Source organism: Chinchilla lanigera, unplaced genomic scaffold, assembly GCF_000276665.1.
Source record: "Chinchilla lanigera isolate Chin_1 unplaced genomic scaffold, ChiLan1.0 scaffold00016, whole genome shotgun sequence".
Lineage (NCBI taxonomy): Eukaryota > Metazoa > Chordata > Mammalia > Rodentia > Chinchillidae > Chinchilla > Chinchilla lanigera.
Genome location: NW_004955417.1, coordinates 13890567 through 13905562, shown reverse-complemented (window position 1 = coordinate 13905562; position 14996 = coordinate 13890567). Strand labels below are relative to the sequence as shown.

General features: G+C 39.1%; 1 protein-coding gene across 1 annotated transcript in view; it reads left to right on the top strand.

Annotated features, from left to right (window-relative positions):
- Nipal2 (NIPA-like domain containing 2) overlaps positions 1 to 14996 on the top strand; it is a gene marked incomplete at its 5' end in the record, with an annotated part of 54601 nt that overhangs the window by 36289 nt on the left and 3316 nt on the right. Inside the window, 3 exons of the mRNA XM_013512702.1 lie at positions 1062 to 1158; positions 8994 to 9129; positions 10955 to 11043. Coding sequence (XP_013368156.1) covers positions 1062 to 1158; positions 8994 to 9129; positions 10955 to 11043 — 322 coding nt within the window. The remainder of the gene's footprint in view (positions 1 to 1061; positions 1159 to 8993; positions 9130 to 10954; positions 11044 to 14996) is intronic.

Here is a 14996-nt window from a genome sequence, read left to right as displayed (position 1 = left end):
AGGGAAGGGAAGGGAAGGGAAGGGAAGGGAAGGGAAGGGAATCCGACTCCATTGTGCCTGGCACAGAGTGGACATACAGAAATGACTAGTACAAAATAAGGTTCAAGAAGCTGACTGGGCTTTGTTATCCAGGAGCTGATTGTATTTTCATTTAAATGGGCTAGAAAACCAAAGGAATTTTAAGCAAAGGAATAATTAGATCTGATTTATATTTTTACTACCTGTATCATCCTGGATGGATTTCATAAGCATAACGCAGAGTGAAAATAGCAAGCAAGTGAAACAATTCTATTTGGATAAGGAAGGCCAAGCATATGCAAAAATAAACAAGTTGTTTGGGAATATGTCAAATATGACAAGCTATTTTAAAAAGTGGATGATGAATGCAAAATTCAGCACAGTGGTTCCTGGGATGGGCAACTGGGCAGGGGCACCCGAGAGACTTCCAAAGTACCAGTAGGTTCTTGCTTAGGTTGGGGGGAGGTCATATGAGTATTTGTCATATTATGACTGTGAATACATATGGAACGTATCCATTCTCTATGAATTAAATATTTCATTCTCCCAGTTGTATTTTTAAACTATTCTTCTGGTTGCTGAATGTCTGGACAATTGTGAAATCAGAGACAAATCCGATTATTGTTATTGCATAGTCCAGAGAGAACGACAGAGAGTGAAGGAGAGAGAGGACTCTGGCTTGGGCAACAGGACAGATACTGAGGCCAGAGGCCCCAGGAAGTCCCAGCTGGGAAGCGGGGAGGCAGGGCTAGGTGTTGCCCATGTTATGTGCAATGGCTACTAAATATGCGTGTGGCCCAGTCTAGATAAATGGGACTGGAGGCCCAGGGCCCAGCACTGGACAGTTGCGTGGGTGGGTGGGATGAGCGCGTGGGGTACCTGTGGCTGAGGCCCCGTAAGGTGCTCTCCTATGTTTATAATCACCCTTAGGAACCGCAGTCACCCTCAACTCTTACGGGACTGTTGCAGAATCAAAAAGTGTGGCATTCCGAAGACTTCATGTAGCACAGCTTAACTCTTTTTTTCATCTTTTCCTTCCCTAGATTTTAGAAATATTAATTTTCTGCATTCTCCTCTACTTCCATAAAAGAAGAGGAATGAAGCACATTGTGATTCTGCTAACTCTGGTGGCACTTCTAGGTAAGCACATACGTTGTATCGTTGTCCAGTAAGGGCACGCTAAGTCAGCAGTGAGGTTTGAAGGAAAGGGCTTGAGAATTCTATTCCTTTATCACTGTTTCTGACCTATAGAAAGAAGCTGGGGCCAGGGACGTAACTCAGAGGTACAGCACCTGCCTGGCAAGCGCGAGGTCATGAGTTTGATTCCTGGTACAGAAAGAAGGAAAGAAACTGAATCTAAATTCCACAAATTATGCCTTGCATGACTCAAATGATATATATTTAATTCTTTTAAATATACATTTGAGGATTTTCTTGGTAATTTTACTTCCTGAAAATTTGAGAATTTTTTAACAACTGAAAAAAATATTAAAAGAAACAAACTAATAAACCTAATTAATTATTTCTGGTAAGGAATTACTTGCTGAGATCTAGCCTGTTATATTTTCCTAGGAAACTAAAATATGGCTAATATGAAACAAATAGCACGTTTCTTTTATTCATTGTTTACCAGCTCACTTACTTTTTTAAAGAAGTTCCTTGCAAGGCTAGAAATCTGACACTTCAATAATTCACTTTTTTTTTTTTTCTGTCTTTTTGAGACAGGGTCTCACTGTGCAGTTCAGGCTGGCCTTGAGCTCACTTTGTAGCCCAGGCTGATCTCGAACTCACAACGATCCTCCTGCCTCAGCCTCCCGAGTGCTGGGATTACAGGAGTGCGCCACCAAGCCCAGCTAATTCACTGTATTGTAATGTATTTCTCTCTCTCTCTCTCTCTTTCTCTCTCTCTTTCTCTCTCTCTCTCTCTCTCTCTCTCTCTCTCTCTCTCTCTCTCTGTCGCTCTGTCCCTCCTCCCTCCTTCTCTCCCTCCCTCTCACGTACCAACACTGAGGGATCTCGCAGAACATTTGGGAAATTCTCTTTTCAGAAATTTATTTATGACTCTTCCTTTACTTCTTCTTTGCCAGTAAGTCATCCCGTACATCGGGTATTGTTTGCTACGACTTTGTAGGCTGTACTTACACTGCAGAAGCAGGCTGCAAGCCCCAGGCTAATGAGATGCTGGGACTTTCATATCTCCACCTCCTTTATATTGAATGTTTGTGTTTGTGATAATTACTTTTAGAAACAATACGGAATGCTACCCTGTGTTTAGGTATAATGTTAATCAAGATAACAAAAAGAAAGGGAACTTTATTTTGCTTTTTTTTTTCCTGAGTTAGCAGATAAGGAAAACAAAAGCAAACAACAACAAAAAAGGAAAAATATGTATATAGGAAAATATCGAAAATAAAAGGAACTTTAAATAGGAACATACATCAACTACCAGAATTATGATCATACATCTCAGTTATGAGCATAAATATAAATGGCATAAGTTTACCTAATAAAAAAGATTCTCAAACTGGACATCAGAGAAACTCTCAAGTTGATTTTGAAAAAGACTCTGAAACTGAACACAGCCTATTTGCTCAAGTGCAGCTCAGTGTTATTCAATCAGCCACCAGTCAAGGTCCCAGGGTGCTCCTTCTCCAGACCTCTACCCCTGGCCTAGCCATGATTAACCACCAAGGATTAACACAGAGGCTCCAGCACCAGCACCTTCCCTGATGGGCTCCGTAGGCTGTGAAATGCTTCCACTGGATACACCAATTTTACCTGAAACAAGGTAACTTGGGTAACTTGAAAGTAGAAGAAAGTAGATCATGATATTACTATCTAAGTTAAAACCAAGACTGGAAACACTGTGACAGAAGGGATAATTTGTCCTGATTAAAGAAAAGAGAGAAGGGCCGAGGATATAGCTCAACTGTACAAGCACCTGCCTGGCAAGTGCAAGGTCCTGAGTTCGATTCCCGGTACCACAAACAAAAAAAGAGAGAGAGAGCATCCAATCCAAAACATTACATCCAATATGCTATAGAAAATCTTCAGAAAATTGCAAACTATACTAATAGAAATATTAATATTAAGGGAAATAGCTTCTCTAAGCTCTTACAAGTAGAAATAAAAATGTGTTTAAAATTAAGGATCCAAATATTTATTTATTTTGCTGTTACACTTCAGTGATTTTGCTTTTTAAAGAAAGCAAACCACCATCAAAATAAAGAGGCAAAATAAATGTGACTTTCACATTATTTGCAAAGCATAGTACTTATTTGTAAGGATCTGAATATTTAATGTTGAACTGATACCTCTAATACTAAACTCTAAATCCTGAAAACAGAGAATGCACTTTCTTTCCAGTGCCCATGTATCATTTACAAAAGTTAATGATATAATTGATCACTAAAAAAGATTCTCAATAAATTTCAGGAAGTTGAAATAGTACAGAATGCATTCTCAGATGACAGTGAAATAAAAACAGAAAATAATAACAAAAATAGAAACCAACAAAACCCTACCACCTGGAAATGCTAACAGTTCTCAGCACACAGCTGGGTAAAGGAAAAACCAAGATTTCATTGCAACACATATTTTTAGAATTATTGTGAAAGCAGTATTAAAACCTATAGTTATTCACTAATGCTGTCTTGGGAGGAAATTAGTTGCTTTAAATTTAAGTTAAAGCACTCAGCTCAAGGAGTCAGAAAAAATACTGAAATAAATCAAAGAGAGGCAAAAAGAAACAACGATAAAGATAAAGGCAAAAAGTTATGAAATAGAAAATAGAACAGCAATAAATTCATAAATAGCCCCAAGAATCAGTTCCTTAAAAGGCAACTGATGAAATACATCCTCTATCAGGAAAAAAAGTCACTAATACTCAGAAGTGAGAGGAATGGAGGAGATAAATGGATGAAAGGATATATATGTTTGATAAAACTTAAATAAATTACTCTTCTTTATTGACATAAAACCTAAATAAACTACTTACTTTTTAAATGAAAGTAACTATGGAAGAAATAAAGTTGTTAGAAAAGCCACATCCTAAAAAAAAGTACTTAGGCCTATATAGTTTCAAAAATGATGTCTTCAAACCTTGAAAACTTTCACATGTTTTTAAAACATGATCAGATAATATTGATCCCAAATCTGAAAAAGATAGCACAAATATAGAAAACTATGAACTAATTTCACTACAGATATTAAGTTATTTTATTTTATTTATTTTTTGGTGCCGGGAATTGAACTCATGACCTTAGGCTTGCCAGGCAAATGCTTATGCCACTGAGCTATATCCTCAGCCCTCACTGCAAATGTTGATAGAAAAAATCCCAAATGAAATATTAGCAAAGAGAATCCAGAACAACCTACATTCACGATCAAGTGATCTTAGGATACTTGTTCTTTTTCTTTGTCACACAACGATTTGCACTCACATCCTACTTCTATGTTTACTGCATTCTTCTGAGCTTGTCTCCCTCCTAGATTACTTTCAGGAAGACACAGACCACATCTTTTATGCAAACTACATATACTTTACCTAGAACTCAGTACATACAATAATCACTTGAATTAATTGACTAGTTAGTTCATTGTGGCAATAAAAGGATGGTTCTACTTGTACTTTACCTAGAACTGAGTACATACAATAATCACCTGAGCTGAGGATATAGCTTAGACGCACAGCGCCAGCCTGGCAAGTACAAGGTCCTGCATTCGATTCCAAGTACCATACAATAAAAAAATGAAATAATCACTTGAATTAATAAACTAGTTAGTTCATTGTAGCAATAAAAGGATGATTCTTTAAGAAATCATTAAGTAGTTGACAAATCAGAAGGGAAATGTTGAATTGTTGATCAACTGGAATAAACTTTCAGTCATAAGATGAATAGTTCTGAGGATCTAACATACAACATGATGACGACAGCTAACAACAGTGTATTCTATATTCAACTTTTGCTGAGAGTAGATATTAAATGTTCCCGATTCTTCTTTTAATCAAGATCTATCATGTACAGGTACAAATTCTCTATGATGAATGTGATCATTATGTACATCTAAAATGTACCAATAAAATTAATTAATTTTTTAAAAATAAATGTTCTCACTACACACAAACACAAAAATGCCTTGCAAGGTGATAGATGTGTTTACCAACTTGATTATGGTAACAATTTATATAAATATATATAAAATCATGTTGTACACCTGAAATTTATACAAGGATGGAAGACTGATATCATGCAGCTATCTCAGTGGATGCTGGAAAGGCATGTTAAAGCTGAATGTCCAGGCCTGATAGAAGAACTTAACAGCGAAATGCCAGAGGTGTTCTAATCACAGTAAGAGATAAGAGAGCAGATGCCCCCTCTTCATTGTGCTCTATTTACTGTTTGAGTATTTTACAATGAATTGTGGTGACTTTTACAAGAAAAAAAGTTTATGGAAGTCAGGTAGCAGCTTCAAAACATATAGCGCTACATAAAATGGAAAAAATAGCACACACCATTGTACCTGCATTTATTGTGATCAAAAGCACGTAAGGCAAAAGCTGGAAACAAATGAGAGGGAGCAGAGTGATAGGCAGAGTGTTTCTTTATTGTTGCCTTAATATTGTGCGGTAGATATAAAACAGAACAAAAAAATAAATAGAAAGTGAGAGCAATCAGGAGGAAGGGAATCTGGCTTCCAGTGAAGGGCTCCCTTTGCCTGTGTTTGTGATCTTTCTTTCACACACACACACACACACACACACACACATATTTCAGTTGTAACTGGACAATTTTTATAATTGTATACATTTATGATATACATAATGGTGCTATGATTTATGAATACCATGTGGAATATTTAAATCAAGCTAATTAACCTAACCATCATCTCAAATACTTAATTTTTTTGCAATGAGAATATTTGAGATTTACTGTTTTAGCAATCTTAAAGTGTCGACAAAATCTCCGGCAAAATATGGTGTGGGGTGGGGTTGGGATTGTGTGTTCTCTGGAGCTGTGTCGCGCAGTGTGGAATATACAGTTGGTAACAGTCTTGCAACCTCCCTTCTGAAAGGGTCCCAAGTCTCTAACAGAGTCCTTCCTACAGGTCAGGAACCTGGGGAAGCAGAGTTCATCTCCATCCTTAACACAGGCTACTTGTCAAAATTTGGCAGAACTAACAAATTAAATACTGATGGCTTTAAACAAGAGACATTGATCTAGGATCTACCCATCTAGAAGTCCTTGGAACAGGAGGAAGAGCTAAGACTCAATGCAGAGGGCCAAATTTCAAGCACAGGGTAGGCACATGATGGTGTTGTGACAGAGGAATATGTTTGTTGTTGATAATTAGGAAAATAGGCTGGGCGTGGTGGCACACGCTTGTAATCCCAGCACAAAGGAGGCTGAGGCAGGAGGATCGTTGTGAGTTCGAGACCAGCCTGAGCTATAAAGTGAGCACAAGGCCAGCCTGAACTGCATAGAGAGACCCTGTCTCAAAAAGACCAAAAAAAAAAAAAAAAAAAAAAAAAGGAAAATAGAGAAAGAAACAAAGAAAACTATAAAGATCCATGTCGCGGAGCACTGTAGCACAGTGTGACAGAGGGACTGGCATTCTCAGAAAGGCAGCTTGCCAGGATGTTTCAGAAGCCTTCACAGTGGCTGTCAACACAGTAATTCCCCTTGATGTGATTTTCCGAAGGAAACAGGCGAATGATAGACAGATTTATATTCAAGAACACTCACTGCTGCCTCATATTTAATAGTAAAAGAAAATTGATTCAACCTAAATATCCAAAAATAGAGAATTGTCAAAATAAATTACATACGTTCATACAAAGGCATTCTTTACAGTAAATAAAAGTCAGGCTTGGGAAGAATCCTTCATGGCATAGAAAGTATTTAATAGTAATAGAAAATAGACTCCTATGTAGTGTGTTCCATGTGATTCACATGTTTTGATACATTCAAACTTAAAAATGGAGCAATAATAATGCACCCAAATGTTAAAAATGATTTGGAGGTGACAGTTGAGATTATGGGTGACTTTGATTCTTCACTCCAAGATATTCTGCATTTTCTATTTTTTTATGAACATGTAGTTTTATAGACATTTAAATGAGCTTAGAGTTTATTCTTATTTGAAGTGCTATGGAAAACAACTGACAGTATCTTAACAAACTTCCTTTTGCCTTTTTTCTATGCACATATAAATACCTTAGAATGATATGCCATTGCAGTTTGGTGTATCCACCTATGATCCTCAGCCACCCCCAAAAACAGCTTTAAAATACTTGACACCAGTTTAGAAATAACTTGCAGTTCACACAGTGATTAAGCAGTTGGTGACTGTGTATGCTTTGCAAATATACTCACTAACTATAGAAACTGATTGTTTAGCAATTTAATTTAAAATTCTAGTTTTTTGTTTTGTATTTGAGTATAATTTAAGATCAGAAGGTGGTTAAATTCAAAAACCCTTGGAGTCTCTTGCAATCCAGAGGCCCTGAGGCTAATGGAACAGCTTGTCCAACTCCTCTTCCATTAATTAGCCCTTTGGGAGACTTGGGCAGTCAGACCACAAGACTTCGACCGCATTGTACTCCAATCTCAGGCAGTACTTTGGGTGGAAATGAAGGTCCTTGAAGAGCTAACCTAGAGACCCAAGCCATCAAGTGACACATAGCTCTCTACAGATATTTAAAATTCCTAGATTTGCTAAACTATAACTATTGTCATAATCAGTCAGTGAAACATCTGAACTATGTGAAAAGATCGGGTCAAAAGACATTTTAAGCTGGAGCAAAGCCTGGTTGCAAGGTCGGACTGGAGGTCTGTTTTTTGAATTTATCACTTTGTCTCCTTTATTAATTATGACTTTTAACTGAAAAAAATGCTTCATGTGAAATTATACCCTAGTACCCTTCAAGGTATAGTATATTTTCAGGTTTGGGTAAAGGAAATTGTAGGAGGCCCTTTCTGGTTGGCCTTGACTTGCTACGTTAAACATACTTTATATGTATATAGAAATCATACCTTTTCAAAAGTTAAAAGGAAAATATTCAGATATATTATGACAAAATAGATTAGCAGCAACAAAGGAAATATTTCTCCTTCACAGTGCTTTTGATTTCATATAAAAATAATTTCTGAACTTTCTGTGGGTTTCAGCCAAACTATGGGATTGTTTGCAATAGTAACTTCAAAAGACCTGAGACAGAACAGCAGTCCTACGTTCTCCCTGTAGGAACCCAAGAAGAAAACACTCGATGCTTTCACGGTGCTGTAGCTTTATCGAGTCCATTTTTCTTATTTGCTATTCGAAGCCCATGAAAAATATGTTCTCATAAGGGATGAGCCCCTCTTTCGTGCAGGAGATGGATATTGCCTATGCAAATCTCAGATTTAGGGTTCATTCCTAGAGATGAATACTCAGCCCTGGTCCAGCTGCCCACTGTCGTCCGTCAAAAAGCATTTCTAAGACAACTTCTAGGCGCCTAACAAAAGGCTCACACTCGGAGATAGTACAACACTTAGGAAACTCCAAAAGGAAGGTGCTTTCCAACTTCCAGTTTTTGCATCTATTTGGCTTTTTAGTGTGGTTTAATATTTTCCCACAAATGGCACGTGGGCAGCCTGACTTTTCTTATCCCATCCCTTCATTGTTTTTGCCTTTGCCATGCACCGGTAATCCCAATCTCCACAGCATCCTTTCAACAGCCAGAGCCGGAAAGTAAGCATCATTGCTCCAAAGATTAAAAACCCACCCAGGCAGGCCCCCGACAGGCCTTCAGCTGATCGAAACACGCTTGAAGTCCAGCCCAGCCTGAGGAGCAGAGCTACCGCTTGGTTCGTGTCACGCCCTCTTCCAGGCATAACCAGGCCATTCGCGCCTCCGCCACGTAAACCTAAGATCTGAGTCTGTAGTCCTGTTTCAAATATGTGCTTTACTTACGTTTTTGTTTTCTCTTCCAGCCTCATTGACTGTTATATCAGTAAAAGCTGTCTCAGGCATGATCACTTTTTCTGTGATGGATAAAATGCAGCTAACTTATCCCATCTTCTATATCATGTTTATCATCATGATAGCATCTTGTGTTTTCCAAGTCAAGTAAGTTAGCATCTACCTCCTCACTGATCTTTCAGCATTCCTGTGCTTCTCTGAGCATGAGTCTTAATTGGCTTCAGATGATAATTAAAATGAGCTTCGACTGCTAAGGGCGAACAGCCTACAGCTTAGCCTACAGTTTGTGCCTTGTCCTTCACATCCAATAATAGGTTTTTACTAAGCCTCGCCTTCACATCTTCTGCATTCTAAAGTGAGGCCCTAATCCAGCTAAGTGCGCTTTGATGCTTTCCTGATGCTCTTCTGCTTGTAATTAATATCCATCGTACACAGGTTGTCATTTGCAATAAATCAAAGGGGCAGGTCCACATCCAGAATTTCATTCTAAATATAGGAAATACGTGAACCCTTCACCTTCACTTCTTAGCTCATGTTCATTAATTGCCCAGAGATGGACAAAACCAGACATTTGGCCGGGAGCAAAATCCTTTCCCCAGAACTTTGCATCTTTAGCCAGAATTTTCTTTGCACCCTTGGGATTGCAGAATGATTGTTTTATGTTTCTCTTGGGTCTTAATGCTGGTGACATGGAATATTTTTAATTTTTGTCCGCTCTCCCCCACCTCCATCTGCTCTAATCACTTCCCGTCCGTTTCACAGTGTGATTGTGCCTTTGCTTGCTGCATTCTATTGAGTTGCCCAGAGAGTTTTCTGTTCAGTCCAGAGCACTACGCAAAAGCACCACCCCAGTGCCAGCCAGGTAATCAAAGCCCAGTCAGAATGGGAGTGGTTCCTGCTGGAGGTAGTGGAAGTAAATCTAATTGTTCTGGGCCAGATGTGGGCAAGGCCTGTGGAGGGTTACTAGAGAAACCCAGTGTTTTGCCACTGTTTTGTTTAGCATGCTTCAGAAGATTGAGTGTGTTTATAATACTGGGATCTTGCTATTATTTTTCTTCTGTCTTTCTTCCAAATGGGTCCATACGCTATAGAATCTCTTGGACTTAATGAGAATGTGATTGTCCTTGTACTATGCTTCAAGAATATAAAAGACACAGAATTAAAGGTGAACTGTGTCCATTTGCCCATATTTCAGTCCCGCACCTGTCACACCATGAACTATGGCTTCAGTGCTGGCTGCCCAATAAAATTACCTGAGGAAGTTTGTCTGGACATATAACATGTGAACATACATGTAGATACGCACATGTGTCCCTACACGCATAGCTGATCTGTACCTACAAAGCTTTTTTGGGGGGAAGGTGCTTGGTTCTGCTAGATTGGGACCTAACCATTTATGCCTTTTTAAAGCACCCGGGTGATATCCACACAATTCAGCCCCTAACGGGGCAGCACAGCACAATGTGGGAACCTGAACTCCTGCCGGTGGTCAGAGCGGGAAGCTGAGCTCCCACATGTGCTGCGCAGCTGGAGCACGGAGCATTGTTTTTGAAACATTAAACATTCCTTTACTTCTCCATCTTCTTTCTTGGCACGTGGCATGTCAATGGATAGCTCCACTATTCCCCAGATATGATATTTAACAGATTCTAGGGCCTATCCTAATGAATCAGCCCCAGTGTGATACTGGTCCAGCAGCTTGAATCGCTTCCAACTCAAACTTCTGTGGCCTCAGAATATGATTAATTGCTTTTCATTGTTACTGTTGTTGGTTTAAACAGACCATAAAACCTGACATCTGATCTCATACATCAGATGCATATAAGCTATGACTGCTGATTGGAAATGCCCTCTCGCTGCACTTCCTTTCCCTTTGTAGTTGTAGCTAAAGAACATGCATTTGTTGAAGTCATTGTTAACTTATTCCTGAGCATCTCTAAACCCGAGCTTCAATAAGTACCTTCTGCTGTAGGTTCCTGAATCAAGCCACGAAGCTCTACAACATGACAACGGTGGTGCCGGTGAACCATATTTTCTTTACAACCAGCGCCATTATCGCGGGTGAGTGCTGGTTTCCCCTATGTAGGTGAATCCACCCCACCACAAGCTTAAATAAAGTCTCTTTCAGAGTAAATAAGAGAACAAGGAATCTTTAGAGCAGAAGGAGCTGTGGAGTGCATTTCTCCCCTGGCCTCCACCCCACGACTGAATTTCCCTCACGACATCCTCTAGGATGGGCTGTTCTACTTCGTGTGTTGGCTCCCCGGTGCTCCCTGACTCCGGAGACGGCTCAGTCCTGTTTTAGACCCTATCAGTGTTCAGAGAGCTCTAATAATTAGAAAGCGTTTCCTTAGAGCTGGGGTGCAGCGCAGTGGCAGAGCACTTGCCTGCCATGCGTGAAGCCCTGGGTTTCATTCCTATACCAAAAGAAAAGAAGTGTTTATTTTGGAACTGAAGTTAGTTTCCTTGTGAACGCAAAACAGTCATCTTTGTTATGCTCTCTGGAGTCTTCCTCCTTGCCAGCCCTTCCGATAGTCAAAGCAACTGAAAGGTCCTTTGGAGTCTTGTCTCAGGGCCAGACACCCACAAGTCCATGAACTCTCCACTCATGTCCTCACCAGCTTGGTCAGAGCGGGCCCCAAACGCCATGCAGTGCTCCAGGGAAGGCCGGCGGCCGGGGATGCAGACTACGGCCTTCACTCCTCCAGCCTTTACTTTTCTGCTGTGACAGTTCTTATATTTTAATGGACTTTTTTAATATCACAGACACAATATAAATTTAAAGTTTGATCCAAACCAAAATACAGTACATTCAAGTAGATCATTTCTACATTTTTTACTGCTATGCCCTAGTTGCTTGGTTTATTTGGTATACTTACCACCTCTTCAGCTCACAAGTTCATCGCTCAGTATAAAGTGTATGTATTTTGGAGTTAATTAGGGATTACCTGCTTCCTAACTGCTACATCTGTTTTATTTCCTAGCAAACAATGTGACCACCAGTGGACAGTTTTTTTTTTAAGTAATTAATACATTTTCTGTTTCTCAACATTGAACTTTATATTTAAAGAAAAAGATTATATCCAAAGACAGCTCATTTTTTTAGCATTTTATGCTTTCTTATGAAGTGAGGAAAGATTGCATACTGGTGTGTCCTAGAATTATTGAGAAATGAAAAGAAGACCGAAAAGGGTTATCGGCATGGCGTACAAGCTAATCATTGATATTAGGGTGTGTAAACAACGCAGTTCCCTGAAGTAGGGTATTCTAGGAGGGCAACAGGGCAGGGTCTCAACTCCCAGCACATGGAGGAATTGATGAATCAGAGAGGCTGGAATTTCTGAGAATGGTAACAATTCATCTCATTTTACATACAGAACAGAAGAAAAGCTTCTTGACTAGCTTCTCTGCCACCATCAAAAGTATAGCTTAAAGTTATAATGAGACACTCAATTTTGCTTACCAACTTAATAAAGTTTTCATTTGTTCTTTTTATTGCGTGGCTCTGCTGACATAGGCACCCTTGTGGGGTTGGGTAGATGTTACCATCCTGCTAAAACTGAGTTCCATCATTTTTATCAAGATTATTAAAAACATTTCTACTCTTTGATTCTACCCACCAACAACAAAAACACAAGTAACCTGATCAAAAAATAGGTAAAGGAATTTAACACTGTAGATATTTCTGCAAAAAAGATATAGAAAGGCTGACGGCATGTGAAAAGATGTTCAGTGTCACTAATCATCAAGGAAATGCAAATGAAAGCCACAAGTAGACTCATTAGGATAACTACTATTATTATAGAAAATATATGGTTGTGTACACCTGTCATCCCAGCACTCTAGGAGGCTGAGACAGGGGGATTGCAAGCTCGAGCCCAGCATGAGCCATTTAACAACCTTAGTGAGAACCTGTCTCAAAATAAAAACATTTTTTAAAAGGGACAGGGATGTATCTCAGTGAGAAGGCACTAAATTCAAACCCCAGTGCAAAAACAACAATAACAACAACAACAACGAAACCACCCCACACACAGAAAACAACAAGTAAACAAATAATGAGAGAAGATGTGCAGTGATTAGAACACTCACACACCATTCATAGAATATGAAATGGTGCAGCTGATATGGAAAGTGGTATGGCAATTCTTCAGAAATATTGAAAATTGAATTACCAAGTAACCAGCAATTTTACTTCTGGGTATTTATCTAAAAGAATTGAAGGCAAGGACTTGAAAAGATACTTGTACCGCTATGTTCACTGAGCATCTTTCACAATAGCCAAAAGGTGGAAGCAGTCCAGTGTCCAGATGAACAGGTAAATTATATGTGAAATAGGTAGAGGATAGATAGATAGATAGATAGATAGATAGATAGATAGACAGATAGATAGATAGATGAATATTATTCAGCCTTAAAATACAAGGAAATTCTAACCAAGCAACAACATGAATAACCCTTGAGGACAGTAGTTTATGTGAAAGAAGTCACAAAATGAGCAATACTGCAAAATTCCACTTCTTCGAAGTATCTAAAATAATTTAATTCATAGAAACAGGAAGTAGAATAGTGGTTGGGTGGGAAGCTGCTTAATGGGAAGAGAGCTTCAGTCTTTCAAGATGAAAAAGTTTTGGAAATTGGTTAGGCCACAGTGTGAATACACTTAACCCTACTGGACTGCACACTTAAAATATAAGATGGTGACTTTTGTATTGATGTATATTTTAATAACAATTTTTTAAGTAAAGAAAAATTTCTTCTCTTTGAACAAGAAACTCTACTTCTAGAAACCCATTCTAATGGTAGCAAAAATCCTAAGACACTAGGAGGAAAATATGTACAAAGAAGTTCATTGCTTTTTTTCTTTTTTTGTCTTTTTGAGACAGGGTCTTGTTATGCAGTTCAGGCTGGCCTTGAGCTCACTCTGTAGCCCAGGCTGGTCTCAAACTCGCAAAGATCCTCCTGCCTCAGCCTCCCGAGTGCTGGGATTACAGGCGTGCGCCACCACACCCAGAAATTGCTACTTTTAGAAACAACTTTAAATGCTCTTGGAAAAATTAACATTATAGTGCATCACCTTAGAATAACATGAAAACATTAAAATGATTACAAAGAAGTGAGTAATAAGATGGAAAATGCTTCTGAAATGTTCAGTCATTTGACAAATATTTATGAGAATGGAATGTGGTTCCTTCATGTAAGAGGTTCATCCAGTCAGTGAGGAAAGGTTGAAACCAAGGACAGGACTCTATCCTAGTCACCAGAGAGTCTCCATCATGGTCCAAGAAAACACTCAAGGAATATTTGTTGACTGGCTAGAAAGGCTAGCATCACATACCCAAAACTCTAATTCCACGTGGCTCATAATTTAAAGATAACTTAGTCATTAAAACTTTACAAAGGCCTTGGATCTTTAAAACAAGAAGAAACCAGTGAGACCAATAGGGGGAAAAGAGCTCCTCAAAGGAGATCGTGCACACACATTTCCTGATGCCTGGAAGGAAAGACCGGAAGGAAGAGATGGGAGGGGTTGGCAGAGGGAGACAGAGCTAGGGTGACACCCCAGTGGTCAGAGTGTCATGCAGTGCCTGCCTGGGCAAGTGGCCAGGCCTGCAGACCACAGGATAACTAAGAGAGGCCACAGCGCCTGCCATGTCAGGCACCCGGGTCCCCCCAGCCCCTCAGGCCAGTCTTGCTGAGCCTTGACCAGAACCTGTAGTTGGGATCTGATTGCTAGAGCTTTGTTTTCTTGTATGTCCCAATGGGAAAATCCAGGACTGGATAAGAAGCTTCTGCTTGGTGAAAGTATATCAATTATGTTAATTTCATAGTAATGATAATCATATTATATATAGTCTACAAGTCTATGTTCTTTTTGGAATAATTTAAAATGTAAGTATGGCGTGCAACTTTTTTTTTTTTAGCTAAACCACTGAATGCATTTTAAGCGTTACCTTATGTAGAAAAAATACATTAATGTAATTTTTAAAACAATGTGTTGTGTAATAAATACT